Raw genomic sequence first — 18,264 nt, 5'->3', positions numbered from 1 at the left:
TAAGTGCAGCCTCATATTTATTGTATAAACAAATTTGAATTTGTATTTAATCAAAACAAAACGTATATAATTATTAAATATTATGTACAGAATGACAATTAACGCACAGGTTTTTTTTTATTTCATAAGCATAATGTATCACATCACATTAAACGAATCACATAAACATAAACTGCACTAAATCAGATGCAAGAGAGAAATCTGCATCAAAATAAAGATATTTAAAGTATTTAATTACAATTCAAAAACCTTTCTAACCGCGATACAGACATATTTCCTTGCCTTTATTGATTCATCCCTGGACTACAGTACATCGTTGATCAGATTCTAGAAAATTAATAAACGAAGTCAGATTTGAAATTGTTTCTCTTGAAATTACGCCTCCAATTCTATAACCACATAGACAACTCGACTCCTGTCAACCACAGTCATAACACAACATTATAATAAAAATATACTATACCCAAAATTTAATGTAAAACACAGTTAAAATTACACGCGTTTTAAATCCTTTAAAAAGTGTTTTATTGAAATATGTTTTTTTTCAACTCTCCATTTCGTTGTCTTTGTCTTGTCACTTATTGAACGTCAAAAACTACAAGCAAATCGAAAATTCAGATCCAGAACTTCTTCAGACCTCAGCTGCCTTCTTCTTGATGTCTATTCTGTGGCCTTTGTGGTCACGCAACGTAATTACCGTCTGATTCTTCAGAACTTGTAGTTAAGCCAAAATAATTAAGCTGCAATAATGCGAGTTGGCCAACGTTCCACATAACCTTGGTGGGTATATGCAGGTTTGCTCACGGTATTTTCACCGAAGAGTGTCCCTTCTTATGTACATATATAAAAGATTGCTGCATCTCATCCGGGAGAGAAGAAGGGACTCTTCGATACTCTTACGGTGAAAATACCGTGAGAAAACCTGCAAATATCTATCAAGGTTATGTGGAACGAATATATGTATATTTTACAGATTTCCACCTATTTATTGACTTATCACGATATCTCTGGGACGATAAGGCATAGATACTTAAAATTTGGTAAGAATATTTCTTTCGCCGAGTAGAGGTCATCTAAGAACGGATTTAATGGAAAGTCACCTACTTCCGCTCATAAGTATCCATTGTCATGTTGGAAAAACGTTTGTTGGATCAGCCAGTCATAATACCTATATTAAAATAATCATAGGTTGCACTACCATCTTTTTTTTAAAAAAAAAAACATCAATTTAAACAAATCTCATTTTTATAATTATTATTCATCGCCACAGAAACATCATTATTTATCTGTTGAAGTAAAATACAAATTAATTTCGTTAAACCGTAAATGGTAGTGCGTATTTTTATATAAGTACTATAATATGATCACAATTTATAAAACAAAGACGTAAAATTTAATTTGTTTTAAGTATTTCACAGTGTGAGTAATGTCATGAGTCAGCGATGTACCTACGTACGTATGTTGTAGTCATCATTCTCGTTGTGAATGAGACGCGGGTGACCCATTCTCGTGTTACCAAAATATTATGATGTACAATGCCTTGTTTCTTTGTGACAGTACAAGACTGCACTTAACACAGGACGAAGTGTACGATGAACATAAATTATATTTCGTCTTCAATATTTCCCAAAATATTGTTGTACTTCGAATCAATTTATTCACAGAAATATCAATACTATTTTTTGAAGTGCACAACTTATTTAGGCTCTTTTGGTATGGGGAAAAGCATTGAGGTCGTGTAACTGTCACCCATTTGATATACGGCCCATATTAGACAGGAGTTCCGATAATAACAATATTTTAAGTGGAGAATTGTTGTCGTTACGTAATTTGATGAAGGTTAACATTTTTTTATATTTTGGTGTCCTTTATCTCTTGGATTAATTATATAAATTAAATTTATACAATTTTTTCTAAAAGGGCGGCCTTGCCCCATTGATTCCCCTAGTTTTGTATAAAAACACAGACTGCAATGATCACTTTCCACTGAATCATGAGTTTTCTGGTAGAAATAACATGATTTATTTAAACCTATGTTTCGTTGTCCTTCTAGAGAAAAGTTTTCAACCTTAGACTCTCCCCCCCTTTGTACTGTAACACAATATCTACACTAATATAAAAATATATCAGAAATTCTTTATTTTTCTTGCAATTCTGTGATATATAACCGCACGACGCCAATTACACGATTTTTGAATGTTTGTCTTTTTATCTGTGTATATATCGTCTGTGTATATAGTATCCTTTCATAACTAACTGGTTTGAACAATCTTGATGAAAAATAATATGCAGTAAGATAATTTGATTATTAATATATTCTGCCTGCGACATCATCCTCATTCAATTCGTAATAGCAAATCTTCGAGAAATCTTAAAAACGGGGATTAAAGTATTATATACTTATTTGCAATACATTATATTAAATATTAGTATGAAACGTATTCCAACTCGTAATCAAGTAAATACAAGTAAAAACGATATCACTGAACCCATCACTCAAGATAAGACAACCCCAAATGTAACTCTACACCCAGTTTTTTAACCTTACATTTTGTAGCAGATTAAGAAAACCCAACACAAAAACATTCAAACGAATTTAAACCGTATTACAAGACCACAAAGCCGATTTTTGCCTAAATAAAATCGGAATTAAAGCTATCGGGATGGAATGAAATACAATAGTTCCCGCGTGGTTTTAAACGTAGTTTTATTTTAAAAAAAAACACCGACACATGTGGTTGGATGTAATTATTTTTGTTTTCGTGTAAAATAATCTAGAGTTACACGTGGTTTTGTATAAAATAAACTACAGATACAGAATATTGTTGAGAATTTTATATGTTTTACCAATTACGTTCTATACACATATAAGAACATATCAATCGCAGTCTGATAGCGGGACGGCAAAAATGTGCTTAAAGACAAAGTAAGCACACTTTTCTCCTTATTCGTGTGTCAACTGTCACTGTCCGAATCGGGTTCTAAATTTAATATACGTAAGAGCCCGTAAACACAAAGACGACTCGTGTTTTCTTTTTTTTACGAATCTTTTTTTTTTTCACGATTGGTTTTTTTTGACGAAAGCAATGCTTTTACCTGGACTGAATAAATGTTTTACATTGCTGCTTATTGACCAAGAATATTTTAAACAACTGGAGTAAATGCGGCAATGTATAGATATAGCATACGAAGCTTACACATAATATAATAAAAACAAACCTAAGAAAGTAAGAAACAACTGTACTTTAATTTTTTTTTAATGCCTAACTCTGTGTGTTCTACAAACAATACTGAATCCAAAAAGTACTTTATATAATATAGCCTTAAATATTATAATGTCACACTAGCTGATACAATCATAGTATTTTTACTGCTTATTACGTCTAGCTAACTAGTTTATATATAAAATAAAATCGTCTATCTCGAACCTACTTGTACGATTAAATATGCCTCATTATAACATAGTTTTAATAAACCATGACTTCAAATGACGAATTGCAGAACTTTTATGAACGATGTTTCGTAATTTGAATTTCGTAATCGGAATTTGTTTATTAAGCTATAATAAATACATTAATCTTCTTTGATGCAATTGGAGTAAGAATGTCTAAGGCAATATAAATAACAAGATTAATCCAATGTGTGTAGATCTTCAAGGAACGATGTTATCTTTAAATTGGAATAGAGAATCGAATACGCCGACCTTGGCCACGGCACAAGTATGCTGTCCAGTAAAAAACAGCTATCGCATCGGATTTCATCAGGAATAACTTTAACCTTCAGTTAACTCGATCATGTATGGGCGGCGGTGGTGACTGATCATAAGGGCATTTATCGTAACTCATCATGTTAGCTCTCCGATAATCCGTTAAAAAGTATCTCAACCCAATTTGCTCAGTTTTTAATTAGTTACCGCGCTAAAGAACGATTAGCTTAGCGGAAAATCCTTTGTGATAATCGAACCAGAATCCCGCATCGTCCATTTTGCAAAAATAACAATTGGTACTTTAGTATATATAATTCTATATGTAAGTGAAGTTATTAAAATAAAGGAAAAATAATGTTTTAAGATTCTTCTAATAATTGCAGTAGCTTGCATTATTAGTCGGGCGTTAGACATACATTTGTGGCGTGTGAATTGTAGCACCACAGTTTTTATTGCGTCACATTTACCACTACCGTATATCTGAACGCAAAACAGCGCACCACATATAACGGCTCTGGTATATGGTCCCACAAGATAACCTGGCATAATATACTATTGTCAAACCCTCGATACCTGCGGGACAATATGATTCGTGGCATTATTGGCACTGCGCGCTCCCATCACACGGTAACGCGAGGTTGTACTAATATTTGAATAATATATTAAAGCTCCTACCGCTATAGTTATAGCTATGCTCTGGATGCAAGTCTAACAGTATTTCACACTAACTGAAAACATATGGTGTAACATAGATGTTTGCTTTAGCTATCGGTATTATCATGTGCGTATTTGAAATTATTTTATTAATTTATAAATGCCTGGTGACGTGTGCCTATTCAATATCAATGTTTTGACAGTCAGGCCATCTTAGTCACAAATATGTGGCCGCTGATGTTTCGAAATAAGTCTTATATTTCCGTGTCTTTTGATTTTGAAACAATAATTATCGTTTAGAATTAACATCAAAACATTTGCTCAAAAAGAAGTAGGCACTGCATTGTAATGGGTAGGGCGTATCAATTACCATCAGCTGAACGTCCTGCTCGTCTCTTACCTTATTTTCATTTAAAAAAAGTAGAGGCCAGTACACGATGCTGAAAAATATATCAAAGTAGGCCACTTCTGGATGTCATGTCGTTTTACCAGTGGGAGTTTATTCGCACAAGAAGTCGGCCACAACTGCGCCTTTTTCTGCCGGTTACCAGTAAAGGTGTAAGTAAGTTCTTCTTTTTCAAAAAGGAAATAATTGGATACAAACTTACGTCTTCAAAATGTTACCCAACTTTTAGAAGTCGAACTAGGGTTTGAAAACTTGTAATATAGGCAGCTTGTAAATTTTGAAGTAGAACGCTACGGTGAATTATGGTCCGGTTTAGCTTGACTTATGTGACTTAAGTTCCTGTAATTCTTAGCTGAGAGAGGGCATCCATAGTATATCTCCGCGGGGTGCTGTGCATCTCTCGATTTCTCTCCAGGTCTTTCCAATGTCTTTCACTTCGTCAATTACAGTCCGCCGCCAGCTTTGCTTTGGATGGCTACGTTTGTGTTATTCTTGAAGGTTCCAGTAGAAGGATATACAGTTTGTTTTTGGCATTTAATCTATTGATCGATAGGGATTCCATGACAGCATTCCCAAAGATGATAGTTTAATTGATTTGTCGCGCCAGTAAATACTGAGAAATTTTTCGAAGGCATCGGTTAACCTTATAGCCGGGAGGTGGACTTTGTGCTCTTCCACATATCACACCCATACCCATACCCACGTATCACAACCACAAGAGCGTTGCCGACCTTTAAGGAATGTGTGCTCTTTTTTTGAAGGTACCCATGTCGTTGCGTCCCGGAAACACCGCACATTGAAGCTCATTCCACAGCTTTGTAGTACGTGGAAGAAAGTACCTTGAAAACCGCACTGTGGAGGAAAGCCACACATCCAGATGGTGGAGATGATATCCTAATTAGTGGCGTGTTGTGCGAAGGTGGAATTAGGAGACAGGTATCAGGTGAAACAGCTCTTCCCAACACTTCCCGTGGTAAATGCGTAACTTAACTTAACCTTAACTGTCCGTGTCAGCATCCGTGATTGCCATACAAGTCGAAGTCGTGCAAAGATTGCTCGTGCCTAAATAATCCACGAAGTGATGTCCTCTTTAATCTCTGACACGAAACTGAATAAAAAAGTTTGGACCTTAGATAATTTATATATCTAGGCTCTACCTCTTCCTGCTAGACAACCGATGATAACAGGCCAGGCTTATAACTTTAGTGTGCGTGACAAGCTACGACTTACACTGTATTAGTAGTAGTTACTTTGTATTAGTGTGCGCGCATTGCTCAAAATAGAGGTTAACAATCAACCTCAATTTTTTTGACGTTTTCAGTCTATCTAGACGTATAAATAAAAATTAAAATAAAATGATCTAAGGCTTAGACACGTTCGGTTCCTGCTCAGCTAGTAACTGTTATATCTGGACTGTTGTACAAAATTTAGTCACAAAAATTTCTCAAGATTTCTATCATCACTTTACTGATCTTGTGAGACCTACTTTCCTATTTGAATACAAATTAGTTAACATGATTATAAATTTAAAAGGCAATTTAAGGGCCGCGTATCTCAAAGCCAAGTTGCATCAGAAACCTTACTAACATTTGATTAATGATAACCATAATTCTAACTCTCACGGTATTAAATGTATACTTTTAATAAGAGGTTAGCTTAAAACGTGCAGATGAATGTTCAAGCTAATATTAGCTTTATTATCTATACAGTAGAGGCTATATTAAGAGTGAATGAATAGTATGTTTTTGAAGTTATTCCGGTTACTAACACGAAAATAATTTCTCATGTACTCAATAATAACTCTAATTATCGAACGGAATGCGTATTTCGGTTTAAGCTGTTTTCATGATTACCTAATGTTACGGTGAAGATATTTTTGGTTATTTTTTTGATTATAATAAAATATATGTGCTTGTTTTATTTACAACATGACAATGTATGACCCTGTATTTTTTAACAATTTGTTATGTTTTTAAAATGATAACCCCCACTTCTAGGATTAATACACAAATAAAATTTGAAAAACATCAAAATTTTAACAAGTCAATTTCCTAATATGCAAATATTGGGGTTGAGCATGTTATCAACTGTAAAGTAGATCCTGTAGATAAAGCCACAACCTGAGAGTTGAACAAAGCATACAAGATTTTATAACGATACGACACTCGAACGGTTAGCTCAGTTGGTTAGAGCACCGGGACGGAACGCCGGCGGTCGTGGGTTCTTGTCCCGCATCGTTCATAAAATTTTGTTGGTTTTTTAATTTTATTTATGATCCTGTATGTATACAGGGTTTAACACTATAGTATATGTTTTTTTTATAAGAGGGGCAAACGGGCAAAAGGCTCAAGTTACTGGAAGTGGTGAGGCTCTCGCTAACGGACATCCGCAACACTAGGGATAAAAAGTAGCGTTGCAGGCCATAAAGTTGGGAGTATTCTCTTTCTTGAAGGTCCCTAAGTCGAAACGGTTCAGGAAAACAGGAGACGGTACTTGATTTCATAATGTGGCTTGTCTTGGCAACTATTGTGCCACTCTCCGCCCTGTGAGCCTCTTGCCCGTGGCTTGGAAAGAACTCGTCCTTATATTCTGTAAAGGACATGGCAATGAAGAAAAGAAGAAATTGTTTCTACGTCCATGTTCGACAAACGTAGAACTCAAACTGAAACAGGGCGGCATGCATTTAACGCCTGACAAACGCGTACTATGTGAACACTATACAAAATTCAACGCGCGTTCAACGATCGTTGAGCGCTTGTCATCTGAACGTGGCCTAAATAATACAGACCATAAAGGTGTATCATATGCTATCCCTACTTAATATATTTTATTAAAATGAACGAGTTTAAAATGATTGAACAAGATGTTAATTTGAGAGTGACCACAGAATATATATACTCATATACAGATTGTTAACGTATGCGGCTGTCTTACTTCCAAGTACATTCCTGGAAGTTACTGCGCGTAAGCAACACAATGAGCCTAAGGAATTTGTTGCGGGCTCCTGCTTATCTTAAACCGCTGATATCGTGTTGTACTTCTGTCCCGTGTCTATCCTTTAAAGCAAAGTATACACAAATAGATACATATATTTGATTCTACAAGTGACTCTGTCCGCGTGTAATTTAGTTAGGTTATGTTTCCTGGGAAACGTTTTAAAATTTCGGGATATAACAGGTATCCAAAAATATCTTTTTCTTGATCCTTGATATGGTCTGTGCAATGATGAATAGTTAAAAAAGCATCAAGTCACAACTAAAATAACTTTAGTTTAATCAAACAAGTTGCAATATTAATTTTTACAAATTGAAATCTTTTTTATAGCCTCTAGAATATTTCGAAGGCTGTCTTATTGTTTGATGAATTGATTTAAGAGGGGTGGTTGGCAAATTATCCATTTACCGAGTTAAATACCAAGCGATAATAGAAAACAATTACTCAATACGTACTCCAACTATAGAATGGCAGATCTCGCTTTTTTGCGCTGCTGTAAACTGTAAGATTTTGGATTGGTGGTGTCCACTCTGTCATATACGAGTATTATATGCTTAAGTATCCTTAAAACTTTTTTGTTGAAATATATATCAACCAATCAAAATTGGATTCGTAAGAAATAGTTTGTGATACATTTCATGTGCCAATAAATAACGTTAGAAACATATTTTCATTAACAACATCGGTCGAAATGTCTCAGCAATAGAAAAGATCTTTCGGAGACTTTGAAATAGCGGCGAATTATTAACCTCTATTTTCAGCACACTTAAGTTATAAATCTGGCTTGGTATCATGCGTTACTTTACAGCAATAGCCTCTGTCAAGTCGTATAAATTATCTTAGGTATAAAACATAAACACTGCTATGCCTCCAACGGTTGCCTCATTTAAATAAAAGTTCACCAATTGTCTCGAATAAATTGATGCAGTTTAATAAAGTGGTCGATCAATGACGTAATTGCGGACGTGTTATCAATGTTTTACTTCTTACAATTCACATCGCCAGTTGCTTTGCGAACGTGCAAACGAAATGTTCACTTAACGCGACATTTAACAGTTTTAAACTTATATTTAATTATAACTTATAAGTTGGTGTGTGTGGTTATAAGTGGAATATGATTGTCTAAGTTTTGTTGACAATATTGTGGCTTTTATAGAAATGATTTCATTCGAAGATTCAATTGAAGTTCATGATTGTACTCATGGGAAATTGTAAGTTTTCAATCGTAATAAATTTTCCTTTAAAAGTTTTATGTGAATTAATTGATTTTCTTCTGTCGAAATAAAGAAAATGTAATGATTCATAAAATATGAGTCTGTCGAAACTATTTGGAAATGTTTCTAACAAAGCAAAGAAGCAAAATTTTCGAATCTATCGACTCGATAATTCACGTAACTGTGGCTCTAATTACAATTTCGATCTTTTGGATATGCCGGCTATTTGGTCTTCAAAATTGATTCTCCTCTATAAATATTCATAACTGGAGAGATTTTTAATAACTATATACTCAAATAACAACATATAGAAATAAATCTTTTATCAGGTACATAATTAATAAAATAATAACAAGTAAAACCTATTTATTGAATATTTTTTGGAAGGATTTTGACTTTGTGTATGTTCTACAAACAATTATACCTAAAAAGGTAGTTACTGTGAATAATATTCGTGGGGAATGTATTGAAGCTCACATTTAGGCCGTCCAGGTCTTCTTAAATATTGGTTTTGTGAAGTAAATTGGAAAAAAAGTACGAGTTACATCTGAAAACACTTAACAACCATTTTTTTTATACGTAGGACATAATATGAAAAATAAAAACAAATTAGAACCCGCGGGGCATATTGAGTATGATGAATTGACTAGAGTTGCACTTTCATTAACTAATTCCGAATATGTCATGCCTCTTGAGAGTTAGCGCCTGCCCAGCGTAAAAGTTAAATTTGTTCATTAAAATGTTCACGACAACTTATATATCTGTATCTACAGTTATTAATCTTGTTATAATAATTCATTACTCTTTCATGAAGTTCATATATTATGCATAGTGCATATGTTGCAACTATTATGCATTTATTACAATACATTACTTACAGAATTGATAATCAGCAAATTCTTCGGTTTAATGTTAAAGTCGTAGATAATTTAAACGTCTAAATAAAGCCTTCGCTGCTAGACAACCGATGAAAACAGGCCAGGTTTATTACTTCAGTGTGCGTGACAAGCTACGTCTTTCACTCGCGGTTTTTATGACACTTTGTGTTAGTGTGCGTGCATTGCTCAAAATAGAGTTAACACTCAATTTTTTTTAAGCAGCACTTTTTCTACAAAATCTTTTTCGACTGTTTTCTCCTTGGCTTTTAACCCTAGATCAATTTTATTTCTAATAAGATTAACATCATCATTAGTTCGTCTCTCTATTTTGCTTTCATAGTTTTTTGGTTTTATGAGTGCAAGATTATTTCAAAATGTACATAAAATGGCTTAACCATAAGGTGCAAACAAAATCATAGTAAGAATCTATATTCTTACTTTTCTTATTACTTTATATCTTGCTGTAACCGTTAGAGGTGTTCTTGAACTTCACTGTGGTTTGGAAAACCTCTACAAAGAATCCTACCTGGTAAAGATCTTTAGCAGGTAGGCTTAACGTACCACCCAAAGCACCTTGTAACAATTTATGTAGAGTACTTGGGATACATGTTTATAATATGCGATATAAGCCGATGAGTTATGTCTTCGATTAGTCACGTCTTTAATCTTCTGTTTACACTAAATTCTAAATTATTTAATCATACATGAATTTAAATGTATTCATAAATAAAAACATATTATTAATGTTATTAATATTATCAGTTTTATTTTCATAATAACTATCGCCTATAATTTCAATAATTAGATTTTTAGGGTGCCAAACCCAAAGAGTACGTAGGTAAGACTGATCATGCGTCTGTCCGTCTGTCTATCACCAGGTTGTATCTCAAGTACCATGATTGTTAAACAGTATAAAGTATTAATAATATGGCTCCTATACAACAAACGAAATTTTGACAGATAATGTTTTCATAGATAATGGTACGGAACTTTTTGGCTTAGTCTGATTCGCTGCACTTGGATGTTTTTTGGGCCCATATGTCGGGCTCGGTTGTAAACACTCCCTAGCGGCTAAAAGCCTTCTCTGTGTTGACTGCTCTAACTGAGTCGCTCCTGACCATATTTTTACTATAATTTGTGTTTAAAATAAAACAATGCGTGGCATTAGCTACGTGATTATATTGTGTCACTCCACAGGAGTAACTGGTAGGATGTTCAGTCTGTTGGTCCACAATGGCCCATTGTTCACGACCACCGCCATTCGGCCCTACCGTATTACCATACGTATTGTTTTCTATTGTCAAGCCACCGCTTTCTCTATGTTCTACAGCGTAATTGTATATCATGTTAGTGTGGCACACGATAATAGAGGCACTTGTTATAGCAGGTAGCTATGGGTAGCTATATCCATTTGAATTGATGATCCTGTCATCGAATCTGCTTTAGTTAGTAGTATGAGTAAAATGAGATCACCGATTATGTATTCCTCTTCTATCATGTCAGTATACGTCAACTATTTTAAAAAGAAAAAATAAACTTTAATTTTTTCTTTCATTTCTGTGTCTTCCCTTAGTCTCACATGATTTTATCCACATTGTACGAAGCTCCTGTTTAGAAATTGTATAATATCGAGTTACTAACCCCAGCCAACACATTGATGGCAATGGTGTGGATCAATTCATATATACTGACTAGTTATATTGGAAATTAAAATTATTAGGGGTCCCAAATTTAAATAAAAACTATCCTACCTTTCAAGTTGGAATCCATGAAGTAAACAATTAAAATCTGTTAATTGGTTTAGGAGTTCACTGGACACAAACATCAGGAAACTGGATTTATATTTATTAAGATGTATCTTAGTTATTAAGTTTTACTATGCAACTGTTACTTCTGCGTACACCTTTGTAAAAGGCTGGTAACGCTCCTGTGATTATCCGGTGGGCGGTGGTTGGAAAATAAATAGGAATTGAAAATCACATTACAAGTATAAATACCAATGCAAGTACTATAGGGTATACATATTGTATATTGTACACCTACAAATGTACTAAAATAGTAATTATTTAATTAAAAGAACCATATTACTAAAATACTAACTATGAGCATTTCGTGAAAAAATAATAATTTATAAGTCTCTTGAGTTGTTGATGTTGCAAATACATCAACTTGGTCTCTGAACACAATTTATTTACACAGTAATGTAGGATGCCGGCTAGATAATGGGTACACCAACAGCGCCTATTTCTGCCGTGAAGCAGTAACGTGTAAACATAATTGTGTTTCGGTCTGAAGGGCGCTGAAGAGCACAATTGTAATGCCGATCACAATTTTTGGGTTTTTCAAGAATCCTGAGTGGTACTGCATTGTAATGGGCAGGGCGTATCAAATATCATCTGCTGAACGTCCTGCTCGTCTTGTCCTTTACTGAAATAGAAATATATATATAAAGTACAGTACGTTTTATATTCTGTAGTCGCGCACATCTCTCTTCACAGTGCATTCCGACCCTGGGTTATTGTGTTAAGTTCAAATTGATTCAAATTGCAGCAGCTTCCGTTGATATGAGATTAACAAAAGCCACTTGGTACAATGATTTGAGAACAATCAATGTGCCAAGTTTAACATTGTTAAATACATAGACTTACAAAATACTAGCATATAGATGACTTAACAGCCCGATACTATAATAATAATACTGACACACTCTTTCACAAATTACCTTTCCCCAAACTAGGCAAAGCCTATACTATGGGCACATGACAACGATATTTTTAATACTTTCTTAAACATACATAAATACATAATATAAACATCCATGACTCGAAAACAAACATCCATAATCATCATATAAATGATTGCACATACCGGAATTCAAGACGTTTTCACAGCTGTCGTAGATTATCTAGACGTATAAATGATTTAAGTTCTTAGCATATATTTGATTTAAATAATATTTCACAATTATTTAAAATTGCCTATTTCGAAATTTTAACGCATTATCGAGATTTCTAACCGCAAGCCTTGAGTTAAGCCTTCGTCTAATGACATTACCTGCTGTGTTGAATTTGTCACACTTTGTTACCTTTGAACCCAACTAAACACAACCTTAGTTTTTATATAGCATGCTAAAATTTGTTGAGATAACATAATAAGCGTTGTTTCAAGACTTCTTTATAGCCAAAGACTAATGTATGTTCACTTATTTGTGTCTACTCTTCTACCAAGGAACATAGACTTGGAACCGGTATCAAATTTAGCTGTTGAAAAATGGCGGGCTGATTATGTAAAACGTAGCAGTAGCCACAGCAAAGTGACACCAGTAGCAATGCATAGATACTAGCGTCACTCGCGATAGGGCAGCAATAAATGAAAACAAAATAATCAGTTGGTGACTTTTGACAGCACTGACAGTGACTTTTGACAGCAATAACAGTGACTATTGACAGCTGTGACAGTGACTTTTGACAGCAATTATCGCGAGATTTACGCCTATTGCAAGCTTGTCGCAAGCCTGTCGTGAGATTCGTATTCACACTACCGGTTTGTATCTAAAATGAATGTGCCTATGATATTATAATTGTATGATCGACGTGAATTAAATTTGGTTTTAGGTGTGTATCTGTTTTATTGGGAATTGATTTACATGAATAATATGAATTTAAAAATTAGACTAACTTGAACTCCAATTTCATATGTTTGCATGCCTTGTAGGTTAAGATAAGTGCACATATTAATTATAACCAAACAACACATTGTTACGTTATCATATATGTATTATTAGGTCGTTAAATGAGCGTTTTATTAGGTTTTACTAACTAGGAATTCCGCAAGAGTATAAACAAGACGAGCGTACCTACCAAATGGTAGACCGTCGTGAAAAATTAAAATTATGCTCTGTCAAGTGACTCGGTGATTATGATAGTCGGGAAAAACCGTTCTTGACCAGTCATAAACTTAAAATACGAAAACCTAGAAAATAGATGTTACAGTTAGATTAAAATCGAATATTAAGATGTGTATGTTTTGGAACATGATTTCAAAATGTACATATATAGTTATGTACCTTGTGTTGCAATATTCAAAAGAATCAAAAAATCTATTTATGTGGTAAAGGTTACTTTCTTAAGTATATACCTTGAGAATGGAGCGGCTATTTGACTATATTTATTTGTAGCGAAATTTTATTTAAAAAAAAAAAGAAACCCGAAAGATTCTTGCCCCCGTTCTTCTCATATCTTTTCGAACATGTGACTTTGACTTAATATTATTGAAAATCCCATTGTAAATATTGTTTTTAATTGAATAGAAAAACAAACCTTATGCGAAACAAAATGGCTGTTAATGTTAAATAAATCAATCTGGTGTTCATAAAAACGGCCCAGATTCATTCAAAAGTACAAAGAGATTTTAAAAAGGGCCCTTTTCGAACAATAACTGTAAATTGTATGGACAGTTAAGGTGTGACTGAGAACTGGATGTATCATTCATTGTCTGTGGTATGAATGTGGAGTTAATATGATAACAATTAACTGAATGTTTATAAACACAAAGTGCTTAATTGAATATTATACGATAAACTGTTTAAATAATTAAATATCCGGTTTCACTTGAAATACAATATATTTGACAGTTGCATCTCAATATATTTTTGATAATGTTCTGTATGTGCATAAGCACGTTAAGGAATTTGCTAGAAACTGCGACAATCATAATGTTAACACGAGAAAAAGTGAGTTTTGCAAGATGCTCACTTCATGGTTATTGATACGCCCTGTCCACTACAATGTACCGCTCCTCAGGCACTAGGATTCTAGGGAAAAAAAAAAACAAGATTTTTTTGGGAAATTTTATTCTTAATCCAACCTAAGTATCTATTTTTTATGAGAATAAGGGCGAGATGAGCAGGACATTCAGCTGATGAAATACATTGCAGTGCCGCTCAGGATTCCTGAAAAACCCAAACAATTCTGAGCGACACTACAATTGTACTTGTCACCTTGAGACATAAGATGTTAAGACTCATTTGCCCAGTAATTTCATTAGCTACGGCGCCCTTCAGACCGAAACACAATAATACTTATGCATTACTACTTCACGGCAGAAAAAGGCGCCGTTGTGGTAACCATTATATAGTCGGCACCTCCCATTGATAAATGCCCTTAGTTGCCTCTTACGACACCCTTGGGACTGGGACTTTCCTATTCTTTTTATGCCCCAGGGGCAATTTAAAATACGAATATTCATTGTTATTCTTTCGCTGTATTCTTGTTTGGTTTTTTGTCTTTTCAACAACGATTGTATTATTATCACCAGGCCTCTTCAAAGGCTCGACCACAACCCTCGACGGAATCGGTCTCAGGCCGATGCCAGCAGAACGACCGAAGACGTTACGAAAGCTGAAGTCAGTGTACGATTCCTCGCCCACAGAGCCAGCTAGCGTCGATAACAACAACTTAGGAAGCAATGGACAGGTAAGCATTTCTTAAACACAATGATGAAACGTTATGGTTTATTGGCAATAATACCTTGAACCTTCATTTTAATTGCCCAAGGGTTACTAACAGGAATCGAATTACTAAGAAGCCGGTGTCCCTACGTTTTTCTGTCAACGGACTAACATACATAAGTTAGGTTATAATTAGGTTAACAAAGCAGAAATATTGGAAAATCCAAAAGAAAAACATAGCAATAATTTAACATATTATTTTTGTTTCGTCATGGCAGATATTCAAATATGTCAGATTACAATAACATTATCAGCCAATAATTATAGAAATTATTCTTATCTATATTATTATAAAAAAAATTATAATAATTATTTATGAGTGCTGACAGCACTTCGTCTGATAAAGTTCATTAATTCCTTTTTGTAGTAATAATAATATTAATTTAAATCTTTATTATACTGCGTCCTTATTATTAATCTGGACATTTATTATTTTAACATATAGCATGATACCTTTTTGAAATAGTTAGTTCTGCCATAGGGTATATGTACCTAGTTTAAGGAAGAAATGTTTGCAAAAATATGTCTACAAAAAATGAACAGAGTCAATGGAACCCCAAATATAAGTAGGCTAAAGAGTCCGCATTGAACGGTCATAGTTCTATACCGATACGTTCAGTAGGTTTGACTGAAAGCGCTTCAAATAAATGTCATTATTAAGCACAATATAATGTATATTGTGAACTTAAATCATATATAATAAGACTCATGAATAGAGTAAATGTTAGCAGTGAGCTATAATAAACAGTGGCTATCACAATTGATCACTGTAACTGAACTGTATTAAAGCCGTTTGAATTACCATAACCTATATTTTATTAAAATATTCTTGTGATTTGCCTGTCATTGTGTTGCCTCTTATATAAAGAAGTTTATTTTTTTATGGAAGAGGAGGAAATATTAGCGTACGGATCACCCGATGTTAAGTGATCACTGCCGCCTTCCCATTCACCATTCTTTTGCAACACCAGAGGAATTGCTGGAGCATTGCCGGCCTTTTAGAAAAGGGTACGCGCTTTTATGAACGACATTGGTCGTATTGTTGAAATACCGCACAAGGGAGCCCATTCCACAGCTTTGTTAAAAAAAAATTCAAATTTCTATATTTGTTCATTAAATATATACAAAATTATTTATAATCTACTTATTATAGCAATTTACAATTAAGCCTTATATATGTATGACTCAGAAAACTTATTTCTACAACCCTATATACGTGTTGAGGGATAAAACTTTATTATGCTTAGAACTGATACATAAGGAAGGGGAGAAAATCCAGGAAGCTGGGAAAACCTGGCTTTTTGTTATGTTATTTTTAACAGCTTTATTGTACGTGGATGAATGTTACTTGAAAACCGCACTGTGGAGGAACGCCAGAAATCCAGATAGTGGAGATAATATTCTTATTGTATTTGTATGTTCTAGATGGACAGAAACATCAACGGGGTTGAAGACGAGGTCAGACGGAGAAGCAACACGACCAGCTCGACTCATAGCGGTGACAAATCCTTGTCAATACTCAGCCCCTTCGATGAACAGGTGAGACATATTCAATTATAACTAGCTGACCCGACAGACATCGTACTGCCTCAATGGATAAATAAAAGACCTAAGCTTTTGTATAAAATAAACTTAAAAAAAAACAAAAGGAATTCTTTTTTTATTAAAACAAATAAAAAAAGCTCAGTATGAATGAAAATTTATTATTATTATCGATTAATTACACTTGATGTTGCTTACTTACAAAACAGAAAATTCCTAAAATACTGGCTATTTATAAGGTTTCAATTTGATATCGACAGACACACACACATATGATGCAGTCTGTTAATAAATTTAAAGCTTTCTGATAAACTATATTTTTTGCTTTGTTTTGTGGTGCGGTAGATTCAGAAATACATATTATTTTTTGACTAAACTTATGATTTTTCAATCTACATAATATACATAGTTTGTTGTCAAATGTCAAATAAAATTGTTTGCGTTCTGAAATTTAATTTGTGTTAACAACCGTTGTTAATCTACCAACTATAGTTAGCTAAAATTAAGTTAATTTTATACCTCCTGAGAAAGTTAGAACGATATAATTCATTTTACACTATTCTTACATTTGAGTTCGAATGACGCACGGGAAACACATCAAAGGAAAAACAAAATTGTTGTTTTTATTTAATTCCGAACATTTTTATATTTATTCACTTTTAAACCTTCTCTGGACTTCCACAAGTAATTCCAGACCAAAATTAGCCAAATCGGTCCAGCGGTTCTCGAGTTTTCGCGAGACTAAAGAACAGCAATTCATTTTTATATATATAGATAGATAGATTAATAGTTAAAACAAGCGGCAGTTTTCATACCCTGAGATAGTAGTCAATTTTTAAGGAGTACACTTTAAAACATTTTGTGTATATTGCCTCCTGATTGCCGCACTCAGTATTATTAAAATCGAATTTCAAGCGTACAAAGTGACTTACTTCTGTGGCATAAAAAAAAAACAAGACTGATACTTGACTTTATACAGTGAGGCAACTAATAGAAAGCCAATTGGGTCACAGAAATCCAACCACTTGATAGTCCACAGCTAACAAACAAAAGGTTTCTGAATTGCGATTAAATAAAACCGTTGAGATTATTGACAGGTTTCTGCGTGATCTGTGTACTTGTTAAATGCGGCAACCGCATAGTAGCTCAAACACTCAAGCCAGTCTCTTTGCAAGTAACCTACTTGATGTGCTGTGTGTGATGCCAAGTGCTTTATAAATATTTTTATAAAATATATTCCAAAACAAATGTTTCAATAAAATGTTACAAAAATATATTTATGTAATTTTATTTAAAAAAATATGTTAACAAATCACAATTTTCGTAACGATCTCGTCACGCATTCACTTGCTTACTCCCCA

General features: G+C 33.9%; 1 protein-coding gene across 4 annotated transcripts in view; it reads left to right on the top strand.

The window, feature by feature from the left end:
- The window catches only part of LOC126978110 (ankyrin repeat and SAM domain-containing protein 1A-like), a 66,241-nt gene that overhangs the window by 25,456 nt on the left and 22,521 nt on the right, over window positions 1-18,264 (top strand). For 3 of the 4 annotated variants that reach the window (XM_050826838.1, XM_050826837.1, XM_050826840.1), the window contains 2 exons: window positions 15,169-15,326; window positions 16,787-16,900. In XM_050826838.1, the coding sequence (XP_050682795.1) occupies window positions 15,169-15,326; window positions 16,787-16,900 (272 nt within the window). Of the gene's footprint in view, window positions 1-8,781; window positions 8,972-15,168; window positions 15,327-16,786; window positions 16,901-18,264 lie in introns of those variants that run through there. The other variant, XM_050826839.1, reaches the window with a different exon arrangement.

This window comes from Leptidea sinapis, chromosome 47, assembly GCF_905404315.1.
Source record: "Leptidea sinapis chromosome 47, ilLepSina1.1, whole genome shotgun sequence".
NCBI classification, from domain to species: domain Eukaryota; kingdom Metazoa; phylum Arthropoda; class Insecta; order Lepidoptera; family Pieridae; genus Leptidea; species Leptidea sinapis.
The sequence above is the reverse complement of the archived record's forward strand: the minus strand, read 5'-3'. Positions and strand labels throughout refer to the sequence as shown.